Below are 26,233 nucleotides of genomic sequence, written 5' to 3'. Positions count from 1 at the left end.
TACTCAGGAGACTGAGGCAGGAGAATCGCTTGAACCCAGGAGGTGGAGGTTGCAGTGAGCCAAGATCATACCACTGTACTCCAGCCTGGGGAATACAGCGAGACTGTCTCAAAAAAAAAAAAAAAATCATTAGGAAGAGAAAATACATTCATCATTCATTAAGTGGTAGTGGATCATAATGGTCTTCGTGTCGTCTTCACTTGGAGTAGGCTGAGGAGGAGGAGGAGGAGGAGGAGGAGGAGGAGGAGGAGGAGGAGGAGGAGGAGGAGGAGGAGGGGTTGGTCTTGCTGTCTCACAGGTGGCAGAGGTGGAAGAAAATCCACTTGTAAGTGGACCTGTACAGTTCAGATGTCGGACCCGGGTTGTTCAAGGATCACCTGGACTATGATAACCCCCGTTTTATTTATTTCATTTTTATTTTTAGAGACCGAGTTTCACTCTTGTCTCCCAGGCTGGAGTGCAATGGCGCGCTCTTGGCTTACCGCAACCTCCACCTCCCAGGTTTAAGCGATTCTCCAGCCTCAGCCTCCCAAGTAGCTGGGATTACAGGCACCCACCACCACACCCGGCTAATTTTGTATTTTTAGTAGAGACAGGGTTTCTCCATGTTGGTCAGGCTGATCTCGAACTCTCAACCTCAGGCGATCCGCCTGCCTTGGCCTCCAATGTGCTGTGATTACAGGCGTGTGCCACCACACCAGCCTTATTTTATTTTTATTTATTGGAGACAGAGTCTCGCTGTTGCCCAGACTGGAGTGCAGTGGCACCATCTTGGCTCACTGCAACCTCCCCTTCTCGGGTTCAAGTGATTCTCTTATCTCAGCCTCCAGAGTAGCTGGCATTACAGGTGTGTACCACCATGCCTGGCTAATTTTTTTACTTTTAGTAGAGATGGGGTTTTACCATATTGGCCAGGCTGTTCTGAACTCTTAGCCTCAAATGATCTGCCCACCTCAGCCTCCCAAAGTGCTGGGACTACAGGTGTGAGCCACCACATCTGGCCCACCGCCATTTTAGACATTTTAGAGATGAGGAAGCTGAAACTCAGAGAGATTAAATGACTCGCCAAGGTCACACAGCTGGTGAGTGCAGACCCTTTCACAAAAAACCAAAAAAACAAAAAAAAAAAGGAAAGAAAAAACAAAAAGAAAAAGAAAAGAGCTATTGATACTGGGTTTGGTGGTTCACGCCTGTAATCGCAGCACTTCGAGAGACCAAGGTGGGTGGATCACTTGAGCTCAGGAGTTCGAGACCAGGCTGAGCAACATGGTAAAACCCTGTCTCTACAAAAAATGCAAAAATTTAGGTGGGCATGGTGGCACACGCCTATAGTCCCAGCTACTTGGGACACTGAGGTGGGAGGATGGCTTGAGTCCAGGAGATTTAGGCTGCAGTGAGCCAAGATGGCACCACTGCACTCCAGCCTGGGCAATATAGTGAGACCCTGTCTTAAAAAAAAAAAGGAAAAAGCTACTGGTAATCTAAAGATCTAAAGAAACAACATTCCAGTAGCAACAAGCACTCCTGGTGCCCCAGATCCTGGCTTTCAATACCATTCTCTACTAAAAGGAACCAGGGCCCCCTTGGAGACATGGCTGCTTCTAGGACAAAGGGCAGAAATATACAAGATAGGCCTGCAGCATTTTGTGTTGCCACAAAGTAAGCAACTGCTTCGAATAAAACAAATAAACAAAAAAACCACTGAAAAACACATTGATGGGAATATGTCAGAGGGCCACAGAAGCCAAATTAAAGAGTGGTAGATGGCCAAAGCCGGAACAATTTGACTGACAAAATACAGTAGTATTGGGTTATAACACAAAGCATAAAATAAACATCCAGGCCAGGCGTGGTGGCTTATGCTGATAATTCCAGCACTTTTGGAGGCCGAGGCAGGCGGATCACCTAAGGTCGGGAGTTCAAGACCAGCCTGACCAACGTGGAGAAACCCCGTCTCTACTAAAAATACAAAATTAGCCGGGCAAGGTGGCACATGCCTGTAATCCCATCTACTTGGAAGGCTGAGGCAGGAGAATCGCTTGAACCTGGGAGGCAGAGGTTGTGGTGAGCTGAGATCATGCCATTGTATTCCAGCCTGGGCAACAAGGGCAAAACTCCATCTCAAAAGCAAAATAAAATAAATAGGCCGGGCGCGGTGGCTCAAGCCTGTAATCCCAGCACTTTGGGAGGACGAGATGGGCGGATCACGAGGTCAGGAGATCGAGACCATCCTGACTAACACGGTGAAACCCCGTCTCTACCAAAAAATACAAAAAACTAGCCGGGCGAGGTGGCGGGCACCTGTAGTCCCAGCTACTTGGCAGGCTGAGGCAGGAGAATTGTGTAAACCCGGGAGGCGGAGCTTGCAGTGAGCCGAGATCTAGTTACTGCACCCCAGCCTGGGCGACAGAGGGAGCCGGGAGGCGGAGCTTGCAGTGAGCCGAGATCTAGTCACTGCACTCCAGCCTGGGCGACAGAGGGAGATTCCGTCTCAAAAAAAATTTAAAAATAAAAAATAAATAAATAAATAAATAAATATATAGCATTCCATCCTGATATAATTCAATGACCTAATACATGGGGGAGAGTGACATAAATCTCCCATGTGGAAGGATTCTAGAAAACTTATGTTTCAGCTGTGGACAAGCTTAAAAAATAATAATTTATGTAGGCCAGATGCAGTGATGTAAATCGTAACCCCAGAACTTTGGGAGGCCAAGGTGGGAGGAGTGCTTGAGGCCAGGAGTTCCAGACTAGCCTGAGCAACATAGTGCGATCCCACCTCTACAAAAATATACAAAAAGTAGCCAGATGTGATGACACACACCTGTAGTCCCAGCTACTAGAGGCTGAGGCAGAAGGATCCCTTGAGCCCAGGAAGTTGAGGCTGCAGTGAGCCATGATCACACCACTGCACTCCAGCCTGGGCAACACAGCCAGACTCTGTCTCTAAAATTTAAAAAAAAAAAAAAAAATTATGTAGACAGTCTACCCTTAAAGAAATAGAGTATAACTTCCCACAACTTAGGTGTGGGTTACATATAGTGACTTCCTTCCACCGTATTCCAAAAAAAAGAGGAGGGCTGGGCACAGTGGCTCATGCCTGTAATGCCAGCACTTTGGGAGAACAAGACGGGAGGATCACCTGAGGTCTGGAGTTCAACACCAGCCTGGCCAACACGGTGAAAACCCATCTCTACTAAAAAATACAAAATTAGCTGGGCATGGTGGTGCACACCTGTAATCCCCAGGCTGGAGTGTAGCAGCACAATCTTGGCTCACTACAACCTCCACCACCCAGGTTCAAGCAATTTTCATGCCTCAGCCTCCAGAGTAGCTGGGACTACAGGAGCACACCACCACATCCAGCTAATTTTTGTACTTTTTTAGTAGAGATGGGGTTTCACCATGTTGGCCAGGCTGGTCTCGAATTCCTGACCTCAAGTGATCCACCTGCCTCTATCTCCCAAAGGGCTAGGATTAGAGGTGTGAGCCACAGTGCCCGGCCGGGACCCTGTGTCTTTAAATAAAAAAACAATAAATTTGATAGGCTGTACCCTTGATATGGTGTGATGAAAATGGCACTTTACTTCCTTGATCTTGCTGCCAAAAACATGTCATCCCACTCTTATGAGAAAAATGCCACATGAATTCCAAAAGAGGGACATTCTTACCAAAATACCTGACTGGCACTCCTCAAAACTGTCAAGGTCATCACAAATTAGGGAAGTTTGAGAATCTGTCACAGCTAAGAAGAGCCTAAAGAGGTAAGAGAACTGAAAGTGAGATGAACTGGTCGGGCGCGGTGGCTTACGCCTGTAATCCCAGCACGTTGGGAGGCCGAGGCAGGTGGATCACTTGAGGTCAGGAGTTCAAGACCAGCCTGGCCAACATGGCAAAACCCCATCTCTACTAAAAATACAAAAATTAGCCGGGCATGATGGTGGGTCCCTGTAGACTGAGCTACTTGGGAGGCTGAGTCAGAAGGATCACTTGAACCCAGGAGGTGAAGGCTGCAGTGAGCCGAGATCACACCACTGCACTCCAGTCCAGGTGACAGAGCAAGACTCCATCTCAAAAAGAAAAAAAAAAAGTGAGATGGTCTCCTGGGTAGGACCCTGGAAGAGAAAAAAGATACTAGGGCAACACAAAGGAAGACTAAATAAACTCTGACCTTCAGTTAATAGCAAAGTATCAGTATTGGTCCATTAATTGCAACAAATTATCATTATTAATTTGTTACCAATATGTTACTCATTTGTAACTAAAATATTTAACTAATAGGGAATAATGGTAATTCTGGTTTTTTATTTGTTTTTAACACAGGGTCAGGTCTCACGCCTGTAATCCCAGCACTTTGGGAAGCCAAAGCAGGTGGATCACCTGAGGTCAGGAGTTGGAGACCAGCCTGGCCAACATGGTGAAAACTCGTCTCTACTAAAAATATAAAAATTATCTGGGTGTGGTGGTAGGTGCATATAATCCCAGCTACTCGGGAGGCTGAGGCAGGAGAATCACTTGAACCCAGGAGATGCAGATTGCAGTGAGCTGAGATCACACCACTGCACTCCATGGGTGATAGAGACTTGGTCTCAAAAAAAAAAAAAAAAAAGAAAAAAAAGGACAGGGTCTGGCTATGTTGCCCAGGCTGTTCTGCAACTCCTGGGCTCAGAGATCCTCCCACCTTAGCCTCCCAAGTAGCTGGGATTATAAGCACCTGCCACTGCACCAGGCCTGGTAACTCTCTACTACTACTTTGGCAGTATTTCTGTAAATCTAAAACTTTTATTTTATTTATTTATTTATTTTGAGATAAGGTCACACTCTGTCACCCAGAATGGAGGGCAGTGGTGCAATCACAGTTCACTGTAGCCTTGACCTCCCAGACTTAACCAGCCCTCCCACCTCAGCCTCCTCAGTACCTGGGAGCACAGGTGCATCCTACCACACCCAGCAAATTTTTTAAATTTTTGCTAGAGATGGGGGTCTTGTTATATTACCTGCGCTGGTCTCAAACTCCAGGCCTCAACAGATCCTCCCACCTCAGCCTCCCAAACTGCTGGGATTATAGGTGTGAGCCACTGTGCCAGGTTTAAATTTTTCTAAAAGATAAAGTCTTTTTTTTTTTTTTTTTGAGACAGTCTCACTCTGTTGCCCATCACTCCAATCTCAGTTTAGAACATTTTATTTTCCTTTTTTTTTTTGAAATGGAGTTTGGCTTTTGTTGCCCAGGTTGGAGTGCAATGGCGCGATCTTGGCTCACTGCAACCTCTGCTTCCCCGGTTCAAGTGATTCTCCTCCCTCAGCTCCCAAGTAGTTGGGATTACAGGCGCCACCAAGCCCGACTAATTTTTGTAGTTTTAGAAGAGACGGGGTTTCACCAAGTTGGCCAGGCTGGTTTATTTTTTATTTTTTGAAATGGAGTCTCGCTCTGTTGCCCCAGCTGGAGTGCAGTGGCACGGTCTTGGCTCACTGCAAGCTCTGCTTCCCGGGTTCACGCCATTCTCCTGCCTCCACCTCCCAAGTAGCTGGACTACAGGCGTCCACCACCACGCCCGGCTAATTTTTTGTATTTTTAGTAGAGACAGGGTTTCACCGTGTTAGCCAGGATGATCCCGATCTCTTGACCTCGTGATCCACCCACCTTGGCCTCCCAAAGTGCTGGGATTACAGGAGTGAGCCAACGTGCCTGGCGGCCAGGCTGGTCTTGAACTCCTGACCTCAAGTGATCTGCCTGCCTCAGCGTCCCAAAGTGTTGGGATTATATATGTGAGCCACCACACCTGGGATTAAAAAATAAAATCTATCAACAATACTAAAGTATAGATGAATGAATGAAGTTTATTTTTCATTGTGGGAACAATGATTATAGCTCCCATATCACAGAGCTATTTCTAGGATTTCGTGTTTTTGTTTTGTTTTGTTCTGTTTTTGAAACAGTCTCGCTTTGTTGCACAGGCTGGAGTGCAGCGGCGCAATCTCAGCTCACTGCAACCTCCAACTCCTGGGTTCAAGCGATTCTCCTGCCTCAGCCTCCTGAGTAGCTGGGATTACAGGCACCTGCTACCATGCCTGGCTAATTTTTGTATTTTTAGTAGAGATGGGGTTTCACTATGTTGGCTAGACTTGTCTTGAACTGCTGACCTCGTGATCCGCCTGCCTCGGCCTCCCAAAGTGCTGGGATTATAGGCATCAGCCACCCTGCCCGGCCTATTTCTAGGATTTCACAGGAGGATGTCCATAAAGCATTTGCCATGAAGGACCCACTTAATTCAGAGAACTTGTCACCACTGTACTAACCCTATGCCGTCCACTACAGGATCCACTAACTCTATGTGGTTATTTACATTTGAATTAATTAAAAACTTATGCTCAGTTTTTTTTTGTTTGTTTTTGTTTTTTGACATGGGGTTTTGCTTTGTTGCCCAGGCTGAAGTGTTGTGGCATGATCACAACTCACTGCAGTGTCGAACTACTGAGCTCGAGAAATCCTCTCACCTCAGCCTTTCAAGTAGCCGAGACTAAAGGCCCACACCATATCACCTGGCTATTTTTTTTTTTTCTTTGGTAGAGATAGGGGCTTGCTATGTTGCCCAGGCTGGTCTGGAACTCCTGGCCCCAAGTGATCCTCCCACTTCGGCTTCCCAAAGTGCTTGAGATTACAGGCATAAGCTGCTGTTGTCTGGCCAGAAAGTCAGTTCTTTAATGGTACCAGCCATATGCCAAGTGCAAAAAAAAAAACACCCCACAAAACACATATGCAGGTCAGATGCAGTGGCTCATGCCTGTAATCCCAGCACTTTGGGAGGCCGAGGTTGGTGGATCACCTGAAGTTGGGAGTTCAAGACTGGCCTGGCCAACATGGTGAAATCCTGTTTCCACTAAAAATACAAAAAAAGTTAGTCAGGTGTGGTGGCAGGCGGTCCCAGCTACTTGGGAGGCTGAGGCACGAGAATCACTTGAACCCGGGAGGCAGAGGTTGCAGCGAGCCGAGATCACACCACTGCACTCCAGCCTGGGTGATAGTGCAAGATTCCGTCTCAAAAAAAAAATAATAATGATGATAATAATAATAAATAAAAATATAAATATAGGCCGGACACTGTGGCTCACGCCTGTCATCCCAGCACTTTGGGAGGCCAAGGCCATCAGATCACGAGGTCAGGAGATACAGACCATCCTGGTTAACATGGTGAAACCCCATCTCTACTAAAAATACAAGAAAAAATTACCTGGGCGTGGTAGCGGGCGCCTGTAGTCCCAGCTACTTGGGAGGCTGAGGCAGGAGAATGGAGTGAACCTGGGAGGCGGAGCTTGCAGTGAGCCGAGATCGTGCCACTGCACTCCAGCCTGGGCGACAGGACGAGACTCTGCCTCAGACAAAACAAAAACAAAACAAAACAAAAAATATATATAAACATTAGCCAGGCGTGGTGGTGCACGCCTGTAGTTCCAGCTACTTGGGAGGCTGAGGCAAGAGAATCGCTTAAACCCAGGAGGCGGAGTTTGCAGTGAGCTAAGATCACACCACTGCACTCCAGCCTGGGTAAGACAGTGAGACTCCATATTAAAAAAAAAAAAAAAGAAAAAGAAAGAGAAAAAGGAAAGAAAGAAAGAAAGAAAAGAAGAACAGAAAGAAAGAAAGAAAACCCCACGGAGCCAGGGGCTACTGAATTGGACGGTGCTGATACGGAACATGCCCATTATTGTGGGAAGTTCTTCTGGACAGCACTGTGGCAGACAACGAAGAATGTAACTATTCGTTCAGTGCTCTCACCTCCTTTGGGTCCCTCTGCAAATGACATCTCTTCAACCTTCTCAACCATCCTCTTTCAAACAGCAACTTCCACATTCCCTGTGCTCTTTCCCTAATTTGCTTTTCTTAGCCTGTTCACTTGACATGGAAATCACCTGGTTTCTCTTCTGACTCCCCATCCAGCACTGCACAGTCTGATGCAGTAGCGACTGGTAATGTGTGATGGCTGAGCTCTTGAAATGCAGCCAGTCCGACTTGAGATGTGCGGTGCTGTGCTGTGCTGTGGAGTATAAAATACATACTAGATTTCCAAAGCAGGCAGCCAGTCCGACTTGAGATGTGCGGTGCTGTGCTGTGCTGTGGAGTATAAAATACATACTAGATTTCCAAAGCAGGCAGCAGCCGAGCGCGGTGGCTCATACCTGTAATACCAGCACTATGGGAGGCCAGGGCGGGTGGATCACTTGAAGTAAGGAGTTCGAGGCCAGCCTGGGCAACATGGTGAAACCCCATCTCTACTAAAAATACAAAAAATTAGCCGGGCATGGTGGCAAATGTCTGTAATCTCAGCTACTCGGAAGGCTGAGGCAGGAGAATCATTTGAACCCAGGAGGCAGAGGTTGCAGTGAGCAAAGATCGTGCCACTGCACTCCAGCCTGGGCAACAGAGTGAGACTCTGTCTCCAAACAAACAAACAAACAAAACCAAGCAGGGCAACATGGTGAAACCTCATCTCTACTAAAAATACAAAAATTAGGCTGTAATTCCGGCACTTTGGGAGGGCGAGGCAGGCAGATCACCTAACATCAGGAGTTCGAGACCGGCCTGACCAACAAGGTAAAACCCCATCTCTACCAAAAATACAAAAATTAGCTGGGCGTGGTGGCGCACGCCTGTAATCCCAGCTACTCGGGGAGGCTGAGGCAGAAGAATCACTTTGAACCTGGGAAGCAGAAGTTGCAGTGAGCTGAGATGCTGCCACTACACTCCAGCTTGGGTGAGACAGACAGAGATTCGTCTCAAAAAAAAAAAAAAAAAAAAATAGCGGGGTGTGGTCACGGGTGCCTGTGATCCCAGTTACTTGGGAGGGAGGCTGAGGCAGGAGAATTGCTTGAACCCGGGAGGGGAAGGTTGAAGTGAGCCGAGATCCCACCACTGCATTCCAGGCTGGGCAACAGAGTGAGACTCTGTTTCCAAAAAAAAAAAAAAAAAGCATGCAGGAAAGAAAAAGGACACACAAAGTATCTTGTATTTTGGAAAGATAATAGATACAAAATATCCTGTATTTTAAAATATTGACTACGTGTTTAAATAATAACATATTCAACATACTGAGTTAAATAAAACACATTACAATTAACATCACCTGTTTCTTTTTACTTATTTTTAAATATGGCTAACAATTTAATTAATTTAAATTACATACCTCGCTGACAAATCTGTGGCTTGCTTATACTTCTTTTTTTTTTTTTGAGATGGAATTTCCCTCTTTCACCTAGGCTGGAGTGCAGAGGCAGGATCTTGGCTCACTGCAACCTCTGCCTTCCAGTTTCAAGCGATTCTCCTGCCTCAGCCTCCCGATTAGCTGGGATTACGGATACCCGCCACCACGCCCAGCTAATTTTTGTATTTTTAGTAGAGATGGGGGTTTACCATGTTGGCCAGGCTGGTCTTGAACTCCTGACCTCGTGATCTGCCTGCCTTGGCCTCCCAAAGTGCTGGGATTACAGGCATGAGCCACTGTGCCTGGCCTCCTTTGCTTATATTTCTATTGCACCGTGATGATCCAGAATGCTAGCTACCATAAAATATAACAATTAAATGTTAAATTTAACATTTAATTGAGCTAGGTGTGGTGGCACATGCCTATAATCCCAGCTACTTGGGAGCCTGAGGCAGGAGGACTGCTTGAGGTCAGGAGTTAAACCTGTGGGATGATTGCACCTGTGAACACCCACTGTACTCCAGCCTGGGCAACACAGTGAGACCCAATCTGTAAAAAGCTTTTCTAGGCCAGATGGTGGCTCACGCCTGTAATCCCAGCACTTTGGGAGGCCGAGGTGGGCGGATCAGGAGGTCAAGAGAGAGAGACCATCCTGGCCAACACCGTGAAACCCCGTCACTCTAAAAATACAAAAATTAGCTGGTTGTGGTGGCACGCGCCTGTAGTCCCTGCTACTCAGGAGGCTGAGGCAGGAGAATCGCTTGAACCCGGGAAGCGGAGGTTGCAGTGAGCCGAGATCACGCCACTGCACTCCAGCCTGGTGACTCAGCAAGACTCCTTCTCAAATAAATAAATAAAAATAAAAAGATTATTATTTTCAGATCACACACACACAAAAAAAAGAAAAACAAAATTAGGCAGAGTGCAAGCATGCCTGTAATCCCAGCTCTTTGTGAGGCGGACGCAGGAGAATCACTTGAGTCCAGGAGTTCCAGACCAGCCTGGGCAACAGAGCCAGAGCCCATCTTTATTTAAAAAATTAAAGCATAAAAAAATTAAACATGTAGGTTGTATGTATTTCTACTAGGGCATTCTAGGTCAGCGCTGGCTTAGAATGTTAGCCCAATAAGACCAGGTATTTTTTTTCTGCTCACTGCCCATACAGTGACTGACACACAGTAGGCGCTCAATGACATTTTAATGAATGAATGAGATGCTGAGCCTTCGGGAACTGGCTTGCTCAAAGAGCCAGCACCAATGGTGCTCTGACCACGTTCCATGCCCCGCCTCCTCAGCGCACCAGAAAAGGAAACTGAGGCCCGGCAAGGTGACGTCAGCTCCTGCCCAACCGCACTACGTGAGGAAACGTCGGGGCCGGGATTCGAACCTAGGTTTTGTACGCGTAACCCCGGCGCGCTGACCGTTCCTACCTTACTGGGCGGCGGCGGCAGGTCACACAGGTGCGGGACATACGGCGAGCGCTCAACCAGAGGCGCCGCTCCTCAGCCACCTCCTTCCGTCAGCCTCCGAGGTCGGGAACCCAGTCCGCCCCCTCCGCGGCCATCGCTGGCTGCCCGCGTCTCCGCCGGCCGCGGAGCCCTTCGCAGGCGGCGCCGACCGGAAGTCCCGCCTCTCCCGCGCGCCCCGGGGTGCCGCGACAGCCACGACGGCCAATGAGCAGCGCGACGTGGCGGACGCCGACCAATGGGCGCGCGCGCCGGGGGGGCGTGTCCGGTCCGCGGGCCGGAGCGGGTCGTGCGCGCTGAGGAGGAGCCGCTGCCGCCGTCGCCGTCGCCGCCACCGCCGCCACCGCTACCGAGGCCGAGCGGAGCCGTTAGCGCCGCGCCGCCGCCGCCTCCCGCCCGCCCCGGAGCAGCCCCGGGCCCGCCCGCCCGCGTCCAGGTGAGGCGGTGGGGGGCCTTCGGCGGCGCCCGACGGGGTAGGCCGCGGCAGGCCTGAGCTCGCCTGGCCTGGCCGCGGGGCGCCCGCGGGCCTGCACCGGCCGAGGCCCAGGCCGCGCCGGACCGCGGGAGGGGACGCGCGCTGGGGCCGCGGCGGGCGGGTCGGGGCGGGCCGGTGTAGGCGCCGGCAACAGGCCCTGGGGCCGGATTCCTCTGGCGCCTCGAGGGACGGGCGAGGGGAATACGGCGTGGGCATGCGCCGGGGGGCCGGGCTGCACGGCCGGGGGCTCAGGTCGCCTTGGAAGCCCGGGCTCCGGGGGCGGGAGAGTGGGGCCAGCGGCGGGGGGAGCGCGGGGAACGCTTTGAGCGCGCAGAGGTCACGGCCCACGGGCTCGCTCCCCCGGGAAATCCCACAGATTCTTTTGTGGTCGTTGTCAGAGCACCGCGGCCGGTGCGAGGTCCTTTGAGAAGTGTGCAAACCCTTCAGTAGATACACGGGAGTCCTGGGGGGGGAAAAAAAATCTAAACTGCATCTTTTTTTGAGCGCCATCTCTAACAAAGCTGTTTGTGGGGCGTGGGACGTTAGGATTTGTAAAATATGTGTGTGTGTCTGTTGGAAACACAAACTGCACACAGTTGAACAATGGGGGATGGATGCCCTTCCTTCCTTTTCCGGTGCTCTGGGCTGCCGGGCTTGTTAAAATGGGTTTTGGTCCCTACTGTGTGCAGGGCAGGTGGGGAAGAACTTCTGCACAACTTCTGTACGGGCTTCCCGTGGTGGGACTGAGCCCCCTTGCTGGAAAGTGTTCATCTAAGATCCGGATGGCCAGAAGTGGGAAGATCAGGAGAGTGACCTGGCTAGAGAAGGGTTTCTCAACGTTAGCACTACTGACGTTCGGGGTCAGATAGTTTTTGGTTGTGGGTGGGGGCCTTCCCTGTGCAATGTAGGAAGTTGAGCCGTATTCCTGGCCTCTACCCACTAGATGCCAGCAGTATCCCCATCCCCCAAGTCGTGAGGATCAACAAGATCTCCAAACATTGCCAGATGTCCCGGGTTGCGGGGGAGGGGTCTCTTCCACTCTCTCATACACGCAGGTGAGAACCATTACTGAACTAAATCCCTTCCTCCAAAAGTTCTAATGCCCTGGGAGATGCTCCCAAGACCTCGAACAAGCTTGACTCTGTTGAGCCTTAGTTTTCTTATCTGTAAAATGGGAAGGACAACAGTGTGGTGCAGATTGAAGGGATTGAGAAGCCTGTTGCGTTGTGCGTGGTCTGTACCTGGTAGGCACTGAATAAATGATGTTATACATAACCACCAGTATTTATTGAGGATTTACTATGAGCTCGACACTTTGTGGACGTTTGTCTCCAGTCCTTGAGGCGGATGATGTTATAATTTCCATTGATTTCCATTTTAGAGATGAAGAAACTGAGGCTTAGATGGGTCACTTCATATGACCAGTCTCATGCACTAAAGTGGCTGCGCCAGGGTTTGAACTCTGATTCAAAACCCTTACTCTTAACCACCCGGTTGTATTGCTCCCATAATCGCAAGGCTCCAGGACACTCCACTCAGTTGTCATCAAGTATTTTCTGTGTGCAAAGTTTTGTGCTGGGATCTGTTATCAAATTCTGCAACTTCAAGGCCCACAAAGAGGTTGAGATACGTGAACGTCTCCAAATGTGGAAGGAAATAATACTGTTTATGTTGACGCATTGGTTTTGAGCAGACAGAGTTTCAGTTTGGATGTGTTGAGTCTGAGATCATGGTGCTTTTTTTTTTTTTTTTTTTTTCTTTTTGGAGACACAGTTTCACCCTTGTAGCCCAGGCTGGAGTGCAGTTGTGCCTATGCTCACTGCAACCTTTGCCTCCCGAGTTCAAGCGATTCTCCTGCCTCAGCCTCCCGAGTAGCTGGGATTACAGGCGGCCGCCACAACGCACGGCTAATTTTTTGTATTTTTAATAGAGACAGGATTTTGCCTTATTGAGCAGGCTGGTCTCGAACTCCTGACCTCAGGAGATCCATCTGCCTTGGCCTCCTAAAGTCCTGGGATTACAGGCGTGAGACACCGCACCCAGCCCATGATGCTATTTCAAGTAAAAGAAATGAGAATTATGAAAAAACTGTTTGTTTATGAAAAAAACAAGAAATTATGAAAATGTATTGCCTCTCTCACTCGCGGCTTCCCATCTCTTCCCCTTTCCACACTCCAGCATGAGTTCTGTTCTGTAAATGCACATCTAATTGTGTCCCTTCTGATTTAAAATCTTTGGGCAGAAAAAAGACGTTTTCTTGACCTCTTTCGTGGCTTAAAAGATAAAGTTAGAAGCCCTTAGTTTGGAGTACCAGTTCCTTCACACCCAAACGCTCCCTGCCCCTGCATGTAGACGCCAAACTCTAACCCTCCCTGCCTGTTGCAGCCTCCACCTGGAGACAGATCTCTTCCACCTGGAGATCCGTTGCTCAGGCTCCATGGCTCAGCCCGGAGCTCACTGGCCGTTTGAAGCCTCGTCTGACTGCCACTCTTCCTCCCCCCAACCGGAATCAACTGTTCCCTCTTTAGTGTTCCCATCCCGTTCAGTTTATTGAATCGAATTCAAGGCTGAATGGCAAGAGAAACGCAGCGCCCGACTGGCGCCCCTAGGTGGCAGTAGCGAGGCGGTGCGGCCAACCCGAGCTGTGGGTCAGGGGAAGACCGACGGAAGCCAGCCTGTGGGAGGGAAGTGAGGTTCGCTCCCGCCTCTGAACGACTCTCCCTGCTCCGCTGCTGTGTCCTGGCCCACGCTAGGCTCTGGAGAGTGTGCATGATGTGTGTAGGTCATCTCAGCCCATTCTGATGAGTGTGGTGAGAGTGATGCCCTGGCTGATGTGGAAGCCCAGAAGAGGGACCTGGATGGGCACAGGAGAGCCCAGAATGCTTCCTGGAGGAGAGGAGGCAGTAGCGGTGGGGAGGAGTTACCCAGGCAAAGACAATGGGGTGGGGCTTTGTAGGATACAGCGAAGACCGGAGGTGGAACATCGCAGTGTTCAGAGAACATCGTGTGTTCAAAGAACCACGTGGGTTCTTTAGGGGCAAGAAGGATGAAGTGGGTAGTCGTGGCAGTTGTGCTCAGGTGGCCGGTGGGCAGAGGGCTTGGCTGTTACTCTGCGGCTAGGCCAGAGGGTGGCTACTGAGCAGTTTTAGTTCACTGCTCACCCTGGTGGAGAGGCTGGGGGGAGACAAGGAGAAACTAGTCATGGGCTATTGCAGTACTGAGGTGGCCCCGTAATGGCTGAACCGCTTGAGGGTCAGGACTGGGACTGCTTCTTTGTTTTGTATGCCTGATGCTATGCTCTGTGCCTGGCACGTGGTTGCTATTTTGTCTGTGCCAGGGAAAGGAAAGATTGGCAGACCACTCAGAAGTGACTGGATCCAGGTACCTGTCAGACAGACATCTGTGGCTGGGTGTAGTGGCTCACACCTGTAACCCCGACAACTTGGGAGGCCAAGGTGGAGGATTGCTCAAGGCCAGGAGTTCAAGACCATCCTGGGCAACAGAGTGAGATCCCATCTCTAAAAAAAAAAAAAAAAAAAATTTTTTTTTTTTTTCACAGCAAGACATTTATGTCAGGGGAAGGAATCACAGGAGAGGGAACAATCCTGAACAACTCGATGGCCAGACTCATGTCATCATGAACAGAAACAGGCAGACTCAAGGAAGGGGAGTGACTAGGCGGGAGAAGACGAAGCTGGGTTTAGAGACACTGAGTTTGAAATCCCACTTAGGAGTCTGTCTAGGAGGAGGTGACGGGAATCTGTATGGGGATGGTGGCAGAGAGGTGGCAGGACAGTGAGAGATCTCACGTGTTAAACTGGCAGGACATGGTGCTTGATTAGGTCCAAGGGAGAGAGAGAGGTGGCTTGGGGGACAGGTGGGGCTGTGCCACCAAACGAAGTAATTCAGGGGGCGGAGGTGGTTTGAAGAGAGGGCAAGGGCAGGAGGAGAGGAGATGAAGGTGTTTGTAGCTGCAGACAGGGAGGTTGGGGAGACATACGTTCACCTTGATTTTGTTCATGAAGTGGGACTAGAGACAGGTACTCACTGTACCAGGCGCTGTGGAGCAGGGGGTGACATCCCCAGTGGAGGAAGCTGAAGCTCTGGGAAGGGGGAGCGACTTCTGCATAGTAGTTCAGCCGGTGAGCAGGAGACTTAGTGCCCAGCTCGGGCCTGCCAGACTCCAGAGTCCAGGGTTTTTTCCTGCCATTCCCTGTCGCTTTGCACTTCCGTGCGAGATCCCTGCAGTGGCCTTTGGCCTTGACCAGCCAGAAAGAAGCCAGAGCTCTTAGCAGGGCTGTGTGGTGCCTGGACTGGGCCATAGGCCAGCCACACCTGACCTGCTCCTGCCCCGGGCTTCTCAGCCTGGCTGATAGGGAATTGTCACTTAGCTGGAGCTGCTCCAGCCAGGCATCCTGCCCTTCTGTGGGCCATGGGCAGGGGCCTGGAAGAAGCCGGTGCTGTGTCCACCTGAGACCTCGCGTTGCGTGGCAGTTATAACTGGGTCAGGTGGTGCTTTAGGTTTTCTCTGGCAGCAGAGCATTTCCTGAATGACCTAAGCCTTTTTTACCTTGAACACTCAGAATGTTGCATCTGGAAAGGACCTTAACAATTACTGGGTCCAAGCCCTATCAGATGATGTGTGAAGTGTCAAGATTGAGCCTGAAGATAGATTTGACTGTTCTAGTTTTGCTCTGGCTCAAGTGGTTTAGAATACCTGCTCCATCATGATGCAATGAAAGCGATTCTCATACATGCCTGGTGGAAACAGCCTCTTTTTCTGTTACACATAAAGACGCACACATCTCTCTCCCCTGGATATGTGCTAGATGATCTACGGATGTGAACAACATCAGTGGTGTCACGTAGACAACCAGGATTGTTTAAAATAGTGCATTGGAGTCAAAAACCTTCAGAGATCATCCAGCCAATACTTCTCCCTGAGGTCAGGCACGCCTCTAAGCCCAGTGCTTGGGAGGCTGAGGTGGGAGGATCACTTGAGGTCAGGAGTTAAAGACCAGCCTGGGCAACATAGTAAGACCACCCCCACCCCCACCCCCCCGCTCTACAAAACATAAAAAAGCAGCCGGGTGTGATGGCTCATGCCTGTAATTCCAGCACTTAGAGAGGCCAAGGCGGGCAGATTGCCTCAGGTCAGGAGTGCGAGAGCAGCCTGGCCAACATGGTGAAACCCCGTCTCTACTAAAAATACAAAAATTAGCCGGGCATGGTGGCAGGTGCCTGTAATCCCAGCTACTCGGGAGGCTGAAGCCGGAGAATTGCTTGAACCCAGGAGGTGGAGGTTACAGTGAGCCAAGACCACACCATTGCATTCCAGCCTGGGTGACAAAGCAAGACCCCCCTCTCTACAAAACATAAAAAAGCCTAATCAGAACTACATAGAGGACTTAGTAGGACTGCATAGTGATGCAGGTGCGCATCACTATGCAGTCCTAGGTACTTGGGAGGCTTAGGTGGGAGGATCACCTGAGCCCAGGAGGCCAGGGCTGCAGTGAGCCGTGATCATGCCTCTGCACTCCAGCCTGTCTGAGAGCCAGCAGCCGCCTGTCCTGCTGTGTGACACGCCCTGGGTTTGCCTGGGGACTCTTAAATGGCAATGATATAACCTGGGCCCTCAAGGTTCTCACCATTGACACTGGTTGTTGAGTGTAAAGCAAATAATGATAGGAGTGGTTTGGACAGTAATGAAGGTTTACAGCAATGGCATGGAGGCGCTGAGAACTAGAGTAACCCGTTGTCCTGGGGGAGGTGGTTTTTTGTTTGTTTGTTTGTTTTGAGACAGTCTCACTTTCTTGCCTGAGCTGGAGTACAGTGGTATGATCTTGACTCACTGCGACCTCTGCCTCCCGGGTTCAAGTGAGTCTCCTGTCTCAGCCTCCTGAGTAGCTGGGACTACAGGTATGTACCATCACACCCAGCTAATTTTTGTATTTTTAGTAGAGATGGGGTTTCGCTATGTTGGCCATGCTGGTCTCAAGCTCCTGACCTCAGGTGATCCGCCTGCCTCAGCCTCCCAAAGTGCTGCGATTACAGGCGTGAGTCACCACACCGGGCCAGGAAGGTAGCTTTTTAAAGATGAGCCAGCCTGGTATAGTGACTCTCACCTATAATCCCAGCACTTTGGGAGGCCCCAGGTGGGAGGATGACTTGAAGCCAGCATGGGCAACAAAATGAGACCCTTGTCTCTATAAAAAATTTAAAAATCAGCCGGGTATGGTGGCACACACCGGTAGTCCCAGCTACTTGGGAAACTGAGGCAGTTCGAGTCTGCAGTGAGCCGTGATTGTGCCACTGCACTCCAGTTTGGCAGCAGAGAAAGACCCTGTCTCAAAAGAAAAATAAATAAGTAAAAATAAAAGTGAGCTGGGAGGCCAGGCGTGATGGCTCACACCTGCAATCCCAACACTTTGGGAGGCCAAGGTAGGAGGATCACTTGAGCTTGGGAGTTCAAGACCAGCCTGGGCAACATAGTGAGACCCCCACTCTTTAAAAATATGTATATTAATTTTGAAAAATGAGCTGGGAAGTGAAGGAGAGGACACTTGTGCCCTGCAGAGGGAACAGCCAAAACAGAGGCCTGTAGCATATTGGCAAGAAGCTGGAGTGAGCGGGAAGGGAGGGTGGCGACTGAGGCTGGAGAACCACCTAGGTCCGATCGTGAAGGGCCTTGCCAATATGACAGTTGCACTGTCATGACAACTTGAGGCCTGGCCCTGACACTTATTAACAGCACGCCTGACTGTGAGCATCATCGCGTGACGTCTGAGCCTCAGTGCGTGGTGACCACTGACAGGGAAGATCAGAGAGGCGAGCATCTTGATTGCGGGACAGTGCAGGCCTTGCACCTTGAGAGCCAGAGGCAGCTACAACTTGGGAGTCATTGATAATTGAGTGGTGACAGGCCCGGTCGCGGTTGGAGTTTGTGGGACAGAAGGTGATTTGGCCTGGGATTGATGATGCAGACTTGGAGAAGGTCAAGCAAAGGGCCTCCAGAGAGTGGGGTGGGGGCCTGGAAACACCATGAAACTGCTTGGAGGTGCAGGCTGTTGGTTTCTCCCTTGTTGCTCGTTGACCAAGAACTTGACCTGCCGGGGCTGCTCAGCCTTGACTCAGAATGTCAAGAGGAACAGGGCCACAAAGCAGAAGTTCTCTTTTTAAACCTTTTAAAATTTATTTTTATTGTGGTTTTGTTGTTGTTTTTGAGGCAGGATCTCAGTCTGTCACCCAGGGTGGACTGCAGTGGCGCAATCATAGCTAACTGCAGCATTGACCTCCCAGGCTGTAGTGATCCTCCTGACCAAGCCCCCGATTAGCTGGGATTGCATACAGGCATGCATCACCATTCCTGGGTAATTTTAATTTTTTTTTTTTTTTTGTAATGATGGCATCTTTCTGTGCTGCCCAGGCCAGTCTCGAACTCCAGGTTCAAGCAGTCCTCCCATGTTGGCCTCCGAAAGCCCTGGGATTAAAGGCATGAGTCGCCACACTCAGACAATTTATTTTTAAATTTGCATGTAGGAAAATTCATTCTTTGGAGTAGAGTTCTCTGCGTTTTGACAAATGGATAAAGTTGTTTGATTACCACCATAATAAAGATTGGAAAGTTCGCTCTCCCCCAAACAGAAATACTCCCTCCTCCTATCCCTGTGTAATCAACTTTTCCCCTCACTCCCTAACCCCATCGACCGCAGATCCATCCCTATGGTTTTGCCTTTTCCAGGTAGGCACAGAAATGATGTGGCAAGATGTATTTGAGATTCACACAAGTAGCATGAATTGGTGGTACCTTTTATTGCCTAGTAGTAGTCTGTTGTATGGTATATCCCAGTTTATCCATGAATGGCTTAAAGAATATTTGGGTTGTTGTAGTTTTGGATGATTATGAATAATGCCACTCTACACATTTATATACAGATTTTTGTGTGAACATAGATTTTCCTTTCTATTGCCTTAATACTAGGAGTACGATTGCTGGATCCCATGCTAAGTATATATTTCACCATAAGAAACTGCCAATCTGTTTTCCAAAGTGGCTGTCACATTTCACATTTTTGCATTCCCACCAGCACTGCATGAATATTCTGGCTTCTCCACATCCCTGCCAGCACTTGATATTGTTTTGTTGTTGTTGGTTGTTTTTGTTTTATTTTGTTTTAGCCATTCTAATAGGTTGGTAGTGGTGTCTCGATGTGGTTTTAAGTTGACTAATGATGTTGAGCATCTTTTCATGTGCCTGTCTGCCATCCATATATATTCTTTGGTGTAGTGTCTGTTCAAATCTTTTGCCATTTTTGAAACCAGGTTGTTTGCTCATTATGTTGTTTTTGGGTTTTGTTTTGTTTTGTTTTGTTTTTCTTTGGAGACAGAGTCTGGCCCTATTGCCCAGGTTGGAATGCAGTGGCGCGATCTCGGCTCATTGCAACCTCTGCGTCCTGAGTTCAAGCAATTCTCCTGCCTCAGCCTCCCCAGTAACTGAGATTACAGATGCCCACCACCACGCCTTGCTAATTTTTTTTGTTGTTTTATTTTTGTAGAGATGGGGTTTCACTATGTTGGCCGGACTTGTCTCAAACTCCTGACCTCAGGTGATCCACCCACCCTGGCCTCCCAAAGTACTGGAATTCCAGGCGTGAGCCACCACACTGGCCTGCTTATGTTTTGAGAGCTTAAAAGAAAGTGTTCTGGGCCAGGCGCGGTGGCTCACACCTGTAATCCCAGGACTTTGGGAGGCCGAGGCGGGCAGATCACGAGGTCAGGAGATCTAGACCATCCTGGCTAACACGGTGAAACCCTGTCTCCATTAAAAATACAAAAAATTAGCTGGGCCTCATGGTGGGTGCCTGTACTCCCAGCTACTCGGGAGGCTAAGGCAGGAGAATGGCGTGAACCTGGGAGGTGGAGCTTGCGGTGAGCGGAGATCACACCATTACACTCCAAGCTGGGCGACAAAGCGAGACTCCATCTCAAAAAAAAAAAAAAACAAAAAGTGTTCTCGGTTGGGTGAAGTGGCTCACCCCTATAATTCTAACACTGTGAGAGGCTGAGATGGGAGGATCACTTGATACCAGGAATTCGAGACCAGTGTGGGCAACATAGCAACATAGTGAGACCCCATCTCCACAAAAAATAAAATATTAGCCAGAAGGCTGAGGCAGGAGGATTGCTTGAACCCAAGAGTTTGTAGCTGCAGTGAGCTATGCTTATGGCAGTGCACTTCAGCCTGGGCAGTGGAGTGAGACTTTGACTCAAAAAAAAAAAAGGTGTTCTAACTACAAGTCCTTTTTGCAAATGTTTACTCTAGTTGGTGGATTTTACTTCTCTTAGCAGTATCTTTCACAGAGCAAAAGTTTTAAATTTTGATAATATTCAGTTTATCCTTTTTTTTTTTATTTTAAAATGAAGTGGGCTTTTGGTATTGTGTCTGAGAAATCTTTGCCCAGCCCAATGCCACAAAGATTTTTCTCCTAGAAATTTTATATTTTTACATTTTAAAACAGAGGTCGGCAGTTTTTTTGTGTGTGAAGAGCCAGATGGTAAATATTCTCAGCTTTTTCGGCCATACGGTTGCTACTACTTAACTCTGTTATTGTGGTACAAAACTATCTATAGACAGACAATACATAAACAAATGAGACAGGCCGTGTTCCAATAAAACTTTATTTATAACAACAGGCAGTGGGCCAGATTTGTCCCACAGGCCATGATGTGTGTTTCAGAAAGTCCAATTTTCCCAGGCCTAGAGGATACCACACTGTGGACAGTAAGCCTGGGGCAGCCATTGTCCATCTCACCGTCCATGAAAACAGAATGAGGGAAAAAGCAGAGTATATGTGTAACTCTCAGAGAAAGGGCGAGGAGAAGGAAGGGTAAAAGAAGAAAGAAGGGGAAATGCTTGAATCACATTTTGAACATGCTTCAGTGTGCATTTTAATTCTTCAGAGTTAACCCTTGTGGTCTGTTTGGATCAGCTTCCAGCAAATGTTTTTGTCTGTTTGTTTGTTTTTGAGCCAGTGATCTATTTTAAAATCTCATGGCCACAGATGGTGTAACAGACACGTGTAGTTTCTCATGATTAAACTCTGTAGGTCCCGAGCTGCTACTGAAAGTTGATATTTACCCATTCCCTATTAACGAATATTTGGAATTCTATCCAGTTTTACACTCTTATGAACCATCAGTTAGTGCCTGCCTTGCACTTTTGTTTCATTTTGTTTTCAGACAGAGTCTTGCTCTGTTGCCCAGGCTGGAGTGCAGTGGCGCCATCATGGCTCAGGCAGCCTTGATCTCCTGGACTCAAGCAATCCTCCCTGCCTTTGTCTCCCGAGTAGCTGAAACTATGGGCACGGGTCACCATGCCCACTAAATTATTTTATTTTTTGTTAGAGTCAGGGTCTCACATTGTTGTCCAGACTGGTCTTGAACTCCTGCACTTGAGTGATTATTTCTGTAGAAAGATCCTGCAGTTGTGAGTCAGGTTATACCATCTCATACTCAGATCAGTAGCAGGTGATCTTACGCTGGATTTTATTCCATGTGACTGGCAGAAAGTAGCATCTGGTTTTCTTTTGCATTTTCCTCATTGTTCATGAAGACGAAGTTCAGTGTCTTTTTCTGGACTTATGAGCCATTTGAATTTCAGGCCTTTATTATAAATTGCCGCTCACATCCTTTGCCTACTTCGCTCTTGTTTACATCTCTTCTTTTTTTTTTTTTTTTTTTTTTTTGAGACGGAGTCTCGCTCTGTCGCCCAGGCTGGAGTGCAGTGGCCGTACATCTCTTCTTTTATCCCTTACCAATTTGTAGATGTTCCGAATCAAGTTTTCCCAACCTTGGCAGCACTAACATTTGGGGTCAGATAATTCTTGGTTGTGGGGCTGTCCTGTGCCCTGAAGGATGCTTTACAGCTCTCTGACCTCTACCCACCAGATGTCAGTAGCACCCCCCACCGCCGACCCCTGGCCCTGACCAAGTCACAGTAACCAAAAATGTCTCCAGACATTGCCCAGTGTCCCCTGGGGGGGCAGAATGGCCCGGGGTGAAAACCATGGGTCTAAATAATAGAATATGCAGTGAATCTTTTCTCCAGGCTACTCCTCCTCGTCTAGGTCTATGATGCCTTTTGCTGTACAGAAGTTTTTAATTTCATGGAGTCTCACTTTTCAGTCTCTTTTTCTATGGCTTTTGATGCTAACCTACTTTTTAAAGAGCGGGGAGCATGGGACATCCTCAAATAAAAGAAATGCTAGGAAATTGTACTGATTTTGCTCATTGTCTGAGAGTAGTAGGAGGGTAGGGAAGACCTGGATGTTTCCACCAGGAAGAAAGAAACCAGACCTAATTCTTCCCTCAGCGTTGATTCAGGGAGTAGGTAGGAAATCTCCACATGAGAAGTGTGTTCAGATTTTTATGTAACTGCTGGCAAGGCTATTTTTAAAGAAGGCCAAAGGCGCGTGACCGTGGGCACTGGGTGTTCAAACATAGCATAGAATTGAGCAACAGGGATCTGGGGAAAGTGGTGGGCTCTCACCGAGACCTCCAGGCGGGTGGCCATCCTCAGGGTTGACTACCTGCGTGTTTAGAGGCAGGGATTGAGGGGCCTCTGAGAAGCGAGCCCAGCATGTGGCGCACTTTCAGCAGGGCGGGCTCGGCATGCTTGGCCACATTGATCTGGACTCTTCTCCAAAGTCACCACTGGCTCTGATGTTTATCACTGAAAGGAAAGACTTCAGCAACTGAGAAAGACTTTTCAAAGCCTGCAAACTGTGAAGACCAAGTTCTCTGACTGGTAGAGAAACCCTCACCTCCTTCCAGCTCAGTCACTGCATCTTTGGGAATAAACAGATGCAGAGGACCATTGCCTGCCCGCCCCTCAGCAGCAGAGTGTCCAGGGATGGGATTCAGGGACACCCCACAGGCTCTGGACATGGGGAGAAAGCAACTAGAAATCTGGAATGCTCTTGAGAGACAACCCAAAGGCCTTCTTACAGGATCTTAAATTGTGCTGGAATTGTTCGTAGGTCTCTTCAAAGCCCTCTTAGTGAACTTGGAGTTGTTCTGTTTTGTGTCCATAGACTATTTTTTAGAGCAGTTTTAGGTTTGCAGGAAAATTGTGAAGTGGAGAACACTCGTTCCGTAGCGTTACAATGAAGTATTGACTGAATAAAATTTTTTTAAAATAGAAGCCGGACACAGTGGCTCATGCCCGTAATTGTAGCACTTTGGGAGGGTGAGACGGAAGGATTACTTGAGGCCAGGAGTTCAAAATTAACCTGGGCAAGATACCATCTCTACAAAAAGTGTTAAAAATTAGCTGGGCATGGTGGCGCATACCTGTATTCCCAACTACTCAGGAGGCTGAGGTGAGAGGATTGCTTAAGTATCTCCCAGGAGTTCAAGGCTGCGGTGAGCTGTGATGGCCCCACCACACCCATTATTAGCATCTCACATTCACATGATACCTCTGTTATTCTTAGTGAATCAATATTGACACATTATTAGTAACTAAAGCCCATAATTCAGATTAGAGTTCACTGTGTATATTGTTCATTCTATGGGTTTTGACAAACATGTATTGTCACATCCACCATTATGTATCATGCAAAATAGTTTCACTGCCCTAAAACCCTGACAATCCTGTGTTCCACTATTTGTTGTCCCCCCCACCCCTGACCTGCATCCCTGGCAACCACTGATCTTTTTCTCTGTAGTGTGCCTTTTCCAGAAGGTCATAGAGTTGGAATCATACAGTATACTGTGTTCCTTCACTTAACAATATACATTTAAAGTTCCTTTAAATGTCTTACCTGGCTTAATAGCTCATTTCTTTTTATCATCAAAGAGTGTGCCTGTGTACAGCTGAACCACACGAATGAAGTCTGTTTATTCATTCACCCATTGGAGGAGATCCTGGTTGCTTCCAGGTTTTGGCAATTATGAGTGAAGCCGCTGTAAACCTCCACGTGCAGATTTTTATGTGGCTGTAAGTTAACGTGCAGTGTAGAAAAGAATCTCTAAGTGCAGGGCCAGAACCAGGGGCTCACGCCTCTAATCCCAGCACTTTGGGAGGCTGAGGTGGATGGATAATCTGAGGTCAGGGGTTCGAGACCAGCCTGGCCAACACGACGAAACCCCATCTCTACTAAAAATACAAAAATTAGCTGGGCATTGTGGCAGACGCCTGTAATCCCAGCTACCCAGGAGGCTGAGGTAGGAGAATCACTTGAACCTGGGATGCAGAGGTTGCAGTAAGCCGAGATTGTGCCACTGCACTCCAGCCTGGGTGACGGAGTGAGACTCTGTCTCAAAAATAAACAAAAAGAAAGAAAGAAAAAAATTTTTTTTTTTTTTTTTTTGAGACGGAGTCTCGCTCCGTCGCCCAGGCTGGAGTGCAGTGGCGCGATCTCGGCTCACTGCAAGCTCCGCCTCCTGGGTTTACGCCATTCTCCCGCCTCAGCCTCCTGAGTAGCTGGGACTACAGGCGCCCGCCACCGCGCCCGGCTAATTTTTTGTATTTTTAGTAGAGACGGGGTTTCACCGTGGTCTCGATCTCCTGACCTTGTGACCCGCCCGCCTCGGCCTCCCAAAGTGCTGGGATTACAGGCGTGAGCCACCGCGCCCGGCTTAAGAAAAATGTTTAAGTGCAAATGCAGTTTCTAGTTTTGCCTTCATATACTGCAGTATGAACATTTTGAGTTTACTTGCTCTTTTTTCCTTTGTAGATTTTTGAAAAATACAATGTCTAATGGTTATGAAGACCACATGGCCGAAGACTGCAGGGGTGACATCGGGAGAACGAATTTGATCGTCAACTACCTCCCTCAGAACATGACCCAGGATGAGTTGCGCAGCCTGTTCAGCAGCATTGGCGAAGTGGAATCTGCAAAACTCATTCGGGATAAAGTAGCAGGTAAACATATGGAGGCGTTTTAGTAATTTAGTATTGGTGGCCATCCGGTGGGCATTGTCTCTTCTGCCTGTGACTCTGGCATTCCTCAGTGCAGGATGACTACAGCCTTGAAACGATGGCTGTGGAGTTTCATTTTTATTTCAAACTCCATTTGTCCATTGCTCTTGTATAAGATCAGACATAAGTTCCCAAAAGAGGAAAAATTCATTGTAAGACAGAGAGCGTGTACAAAATAAGACATTGCGAGGAGAGGAAGGAACCAGAGACAGGGCATTCTGAGAACTGGAAGGGGCCGGAGAACCACAGCCTGACCTGGCTTGGCCTGGGCAGGTCAATTGTGTCCGATGTGTGGAAGGGACCCCGGCGAGTGTACTGTCCAGGGCAGGCGCAGGCAGGCCCGCCCCTGTCTGTCCAGGCCCCCACGTTTGGTCAGGCCCAGTTCAGCAGAACACCGACGACCTCGTGGACAGCCCTTCATTATGTTTGGGCTGCTCTGTTTACTGTCAACGCCATCAACTTGAACTTCTGCACCATGCTGAGCTTGAACTCTCAGAGGGGCAGGTTCCTGGCAGCTGAAAGCCCTGATGTTCCACTCCCTCACAGTGGGACTTCTAAGCCTCTGTGTCCCCATCCGGAATGTGGAGATTGTGGCTCCTACATCCTGGTGGTCCCTACCTCATAGGTGTTTGCAGAGGGCCTGGCACCTGTGAAGGCCCTCCTTACAGAGTGGCCTCCATTCTGAGAGTGTGGCTTCAAGGACTCTGGAGAGAATTACGGACAGACCATATGTGGAGCTGTCCTCCTCCTCCTCTCCCAGTGCCCCCTCTTCCTCCTCCTCCCTCTACCCGCCACCACCCCCCTGCCTTCCTTTCTGTCTCCACCCTGCTTTTAGGAAGCCAAGGAGTGGCCATTCCTCTCCGGGCTGTGGCTGCTACTCTGGATTTGGGGACTGTGATTCCCTATACTGAAAACTCATTTCAGGCCGGGCATGGTGACTCACACCTGTAATCCCAGCACTTTGGGAGGTCGAGGTGGGAGGATCACTTGCTCAGGAGTTCAAGACCAGCCTGGGCAACATGGTGAAACCCCATTTCTACAAAAAATACAAAAACTTAGCTAGGCGTGGTGGCCCGCATTTGTGGTCCTGGCTACTTGGGGGGCTGAG

General features: G+C 48.9%; 2 protein-coding genes across 44 annotated transcripts in view; one reads left to right on the top strand and one right to left on the bottom strand.

Annotated features, from left to right (window-relative positions):
- CCL25 (C-C motif chemokine ligand 25) overlaps positions 1 to 10,819 on the bottom strand; it is a 49,606-nt gene extending 38,787 nt beyond the window's left edge. For 27 of the 42 annotated variants that reach the window (XM_077975711.1, XM_077975739.1, XM_077975716.1 and 24 more), the window contains exon 1: positions 10,631 to 10,819. The gene's annotated coding sequence lies outside the window, so the exon portion shown is untranslated. Of the gene's footprint in view, positions 1 to 5,644; positions 5,784 to 7,777; positions 8,037 to 10,630 lie in introns of those variants that run through there. The other 15 variants (XM_077975700.1, XM_077975734.1, XM_077975709.1 and 12 more) reach the window with 5 other exon arrangements.
- Positions 10,820 to 10,955: 136 nt separating this feature from the next.
- ELAVL1 (ELAV like RNA binding protein 1) overlaps positions 10,956 to 26,233 on the top strand; it is a 44,286-nt gene continuing 29,008 nt past the window's right edge. The window contains exons 1-2 of one of the 2 annotated variants that reach the window (XM_015122716.3): positions 10,956 to 11,102; positions 24,881 to 25,068. In XM_015122716.3, the coding sequence (XP_014978202.1) occupies positions 24,897 to 25,068 (172 nt within the window). In that variant the 5' untranslated portion in view covers positions 10,956 to 11,102; positions 24,881 to 24,896. Of the gene's footprint in view, positions 11,103 to 21,854; positions 24,142 to 24,880; positions 25,069 to 26,233 lie in introns of those variants that run through there. The other variant, XM_077979877.1, reaches the window with a different exon arrangement.

This window comes from Macaca mulatta, chromosome 19 (assembly GCF_049350105.2).
Source record: "Macaca mulatta isolate MMU2019108-1 chromosome 19, T2T-MMU8v2.0, whole genome shotgun sequence".
In the NCBI taxonomy this organism is placed as follows: Eukaryota; Metazoa; Chordata; class Mammalia; order Primates; family Cercopithecidae; genus Macaca; species Macaca mulatta.
This window is presented reverse-complemented; position numbering and strand designations above follow the sequence as displayed.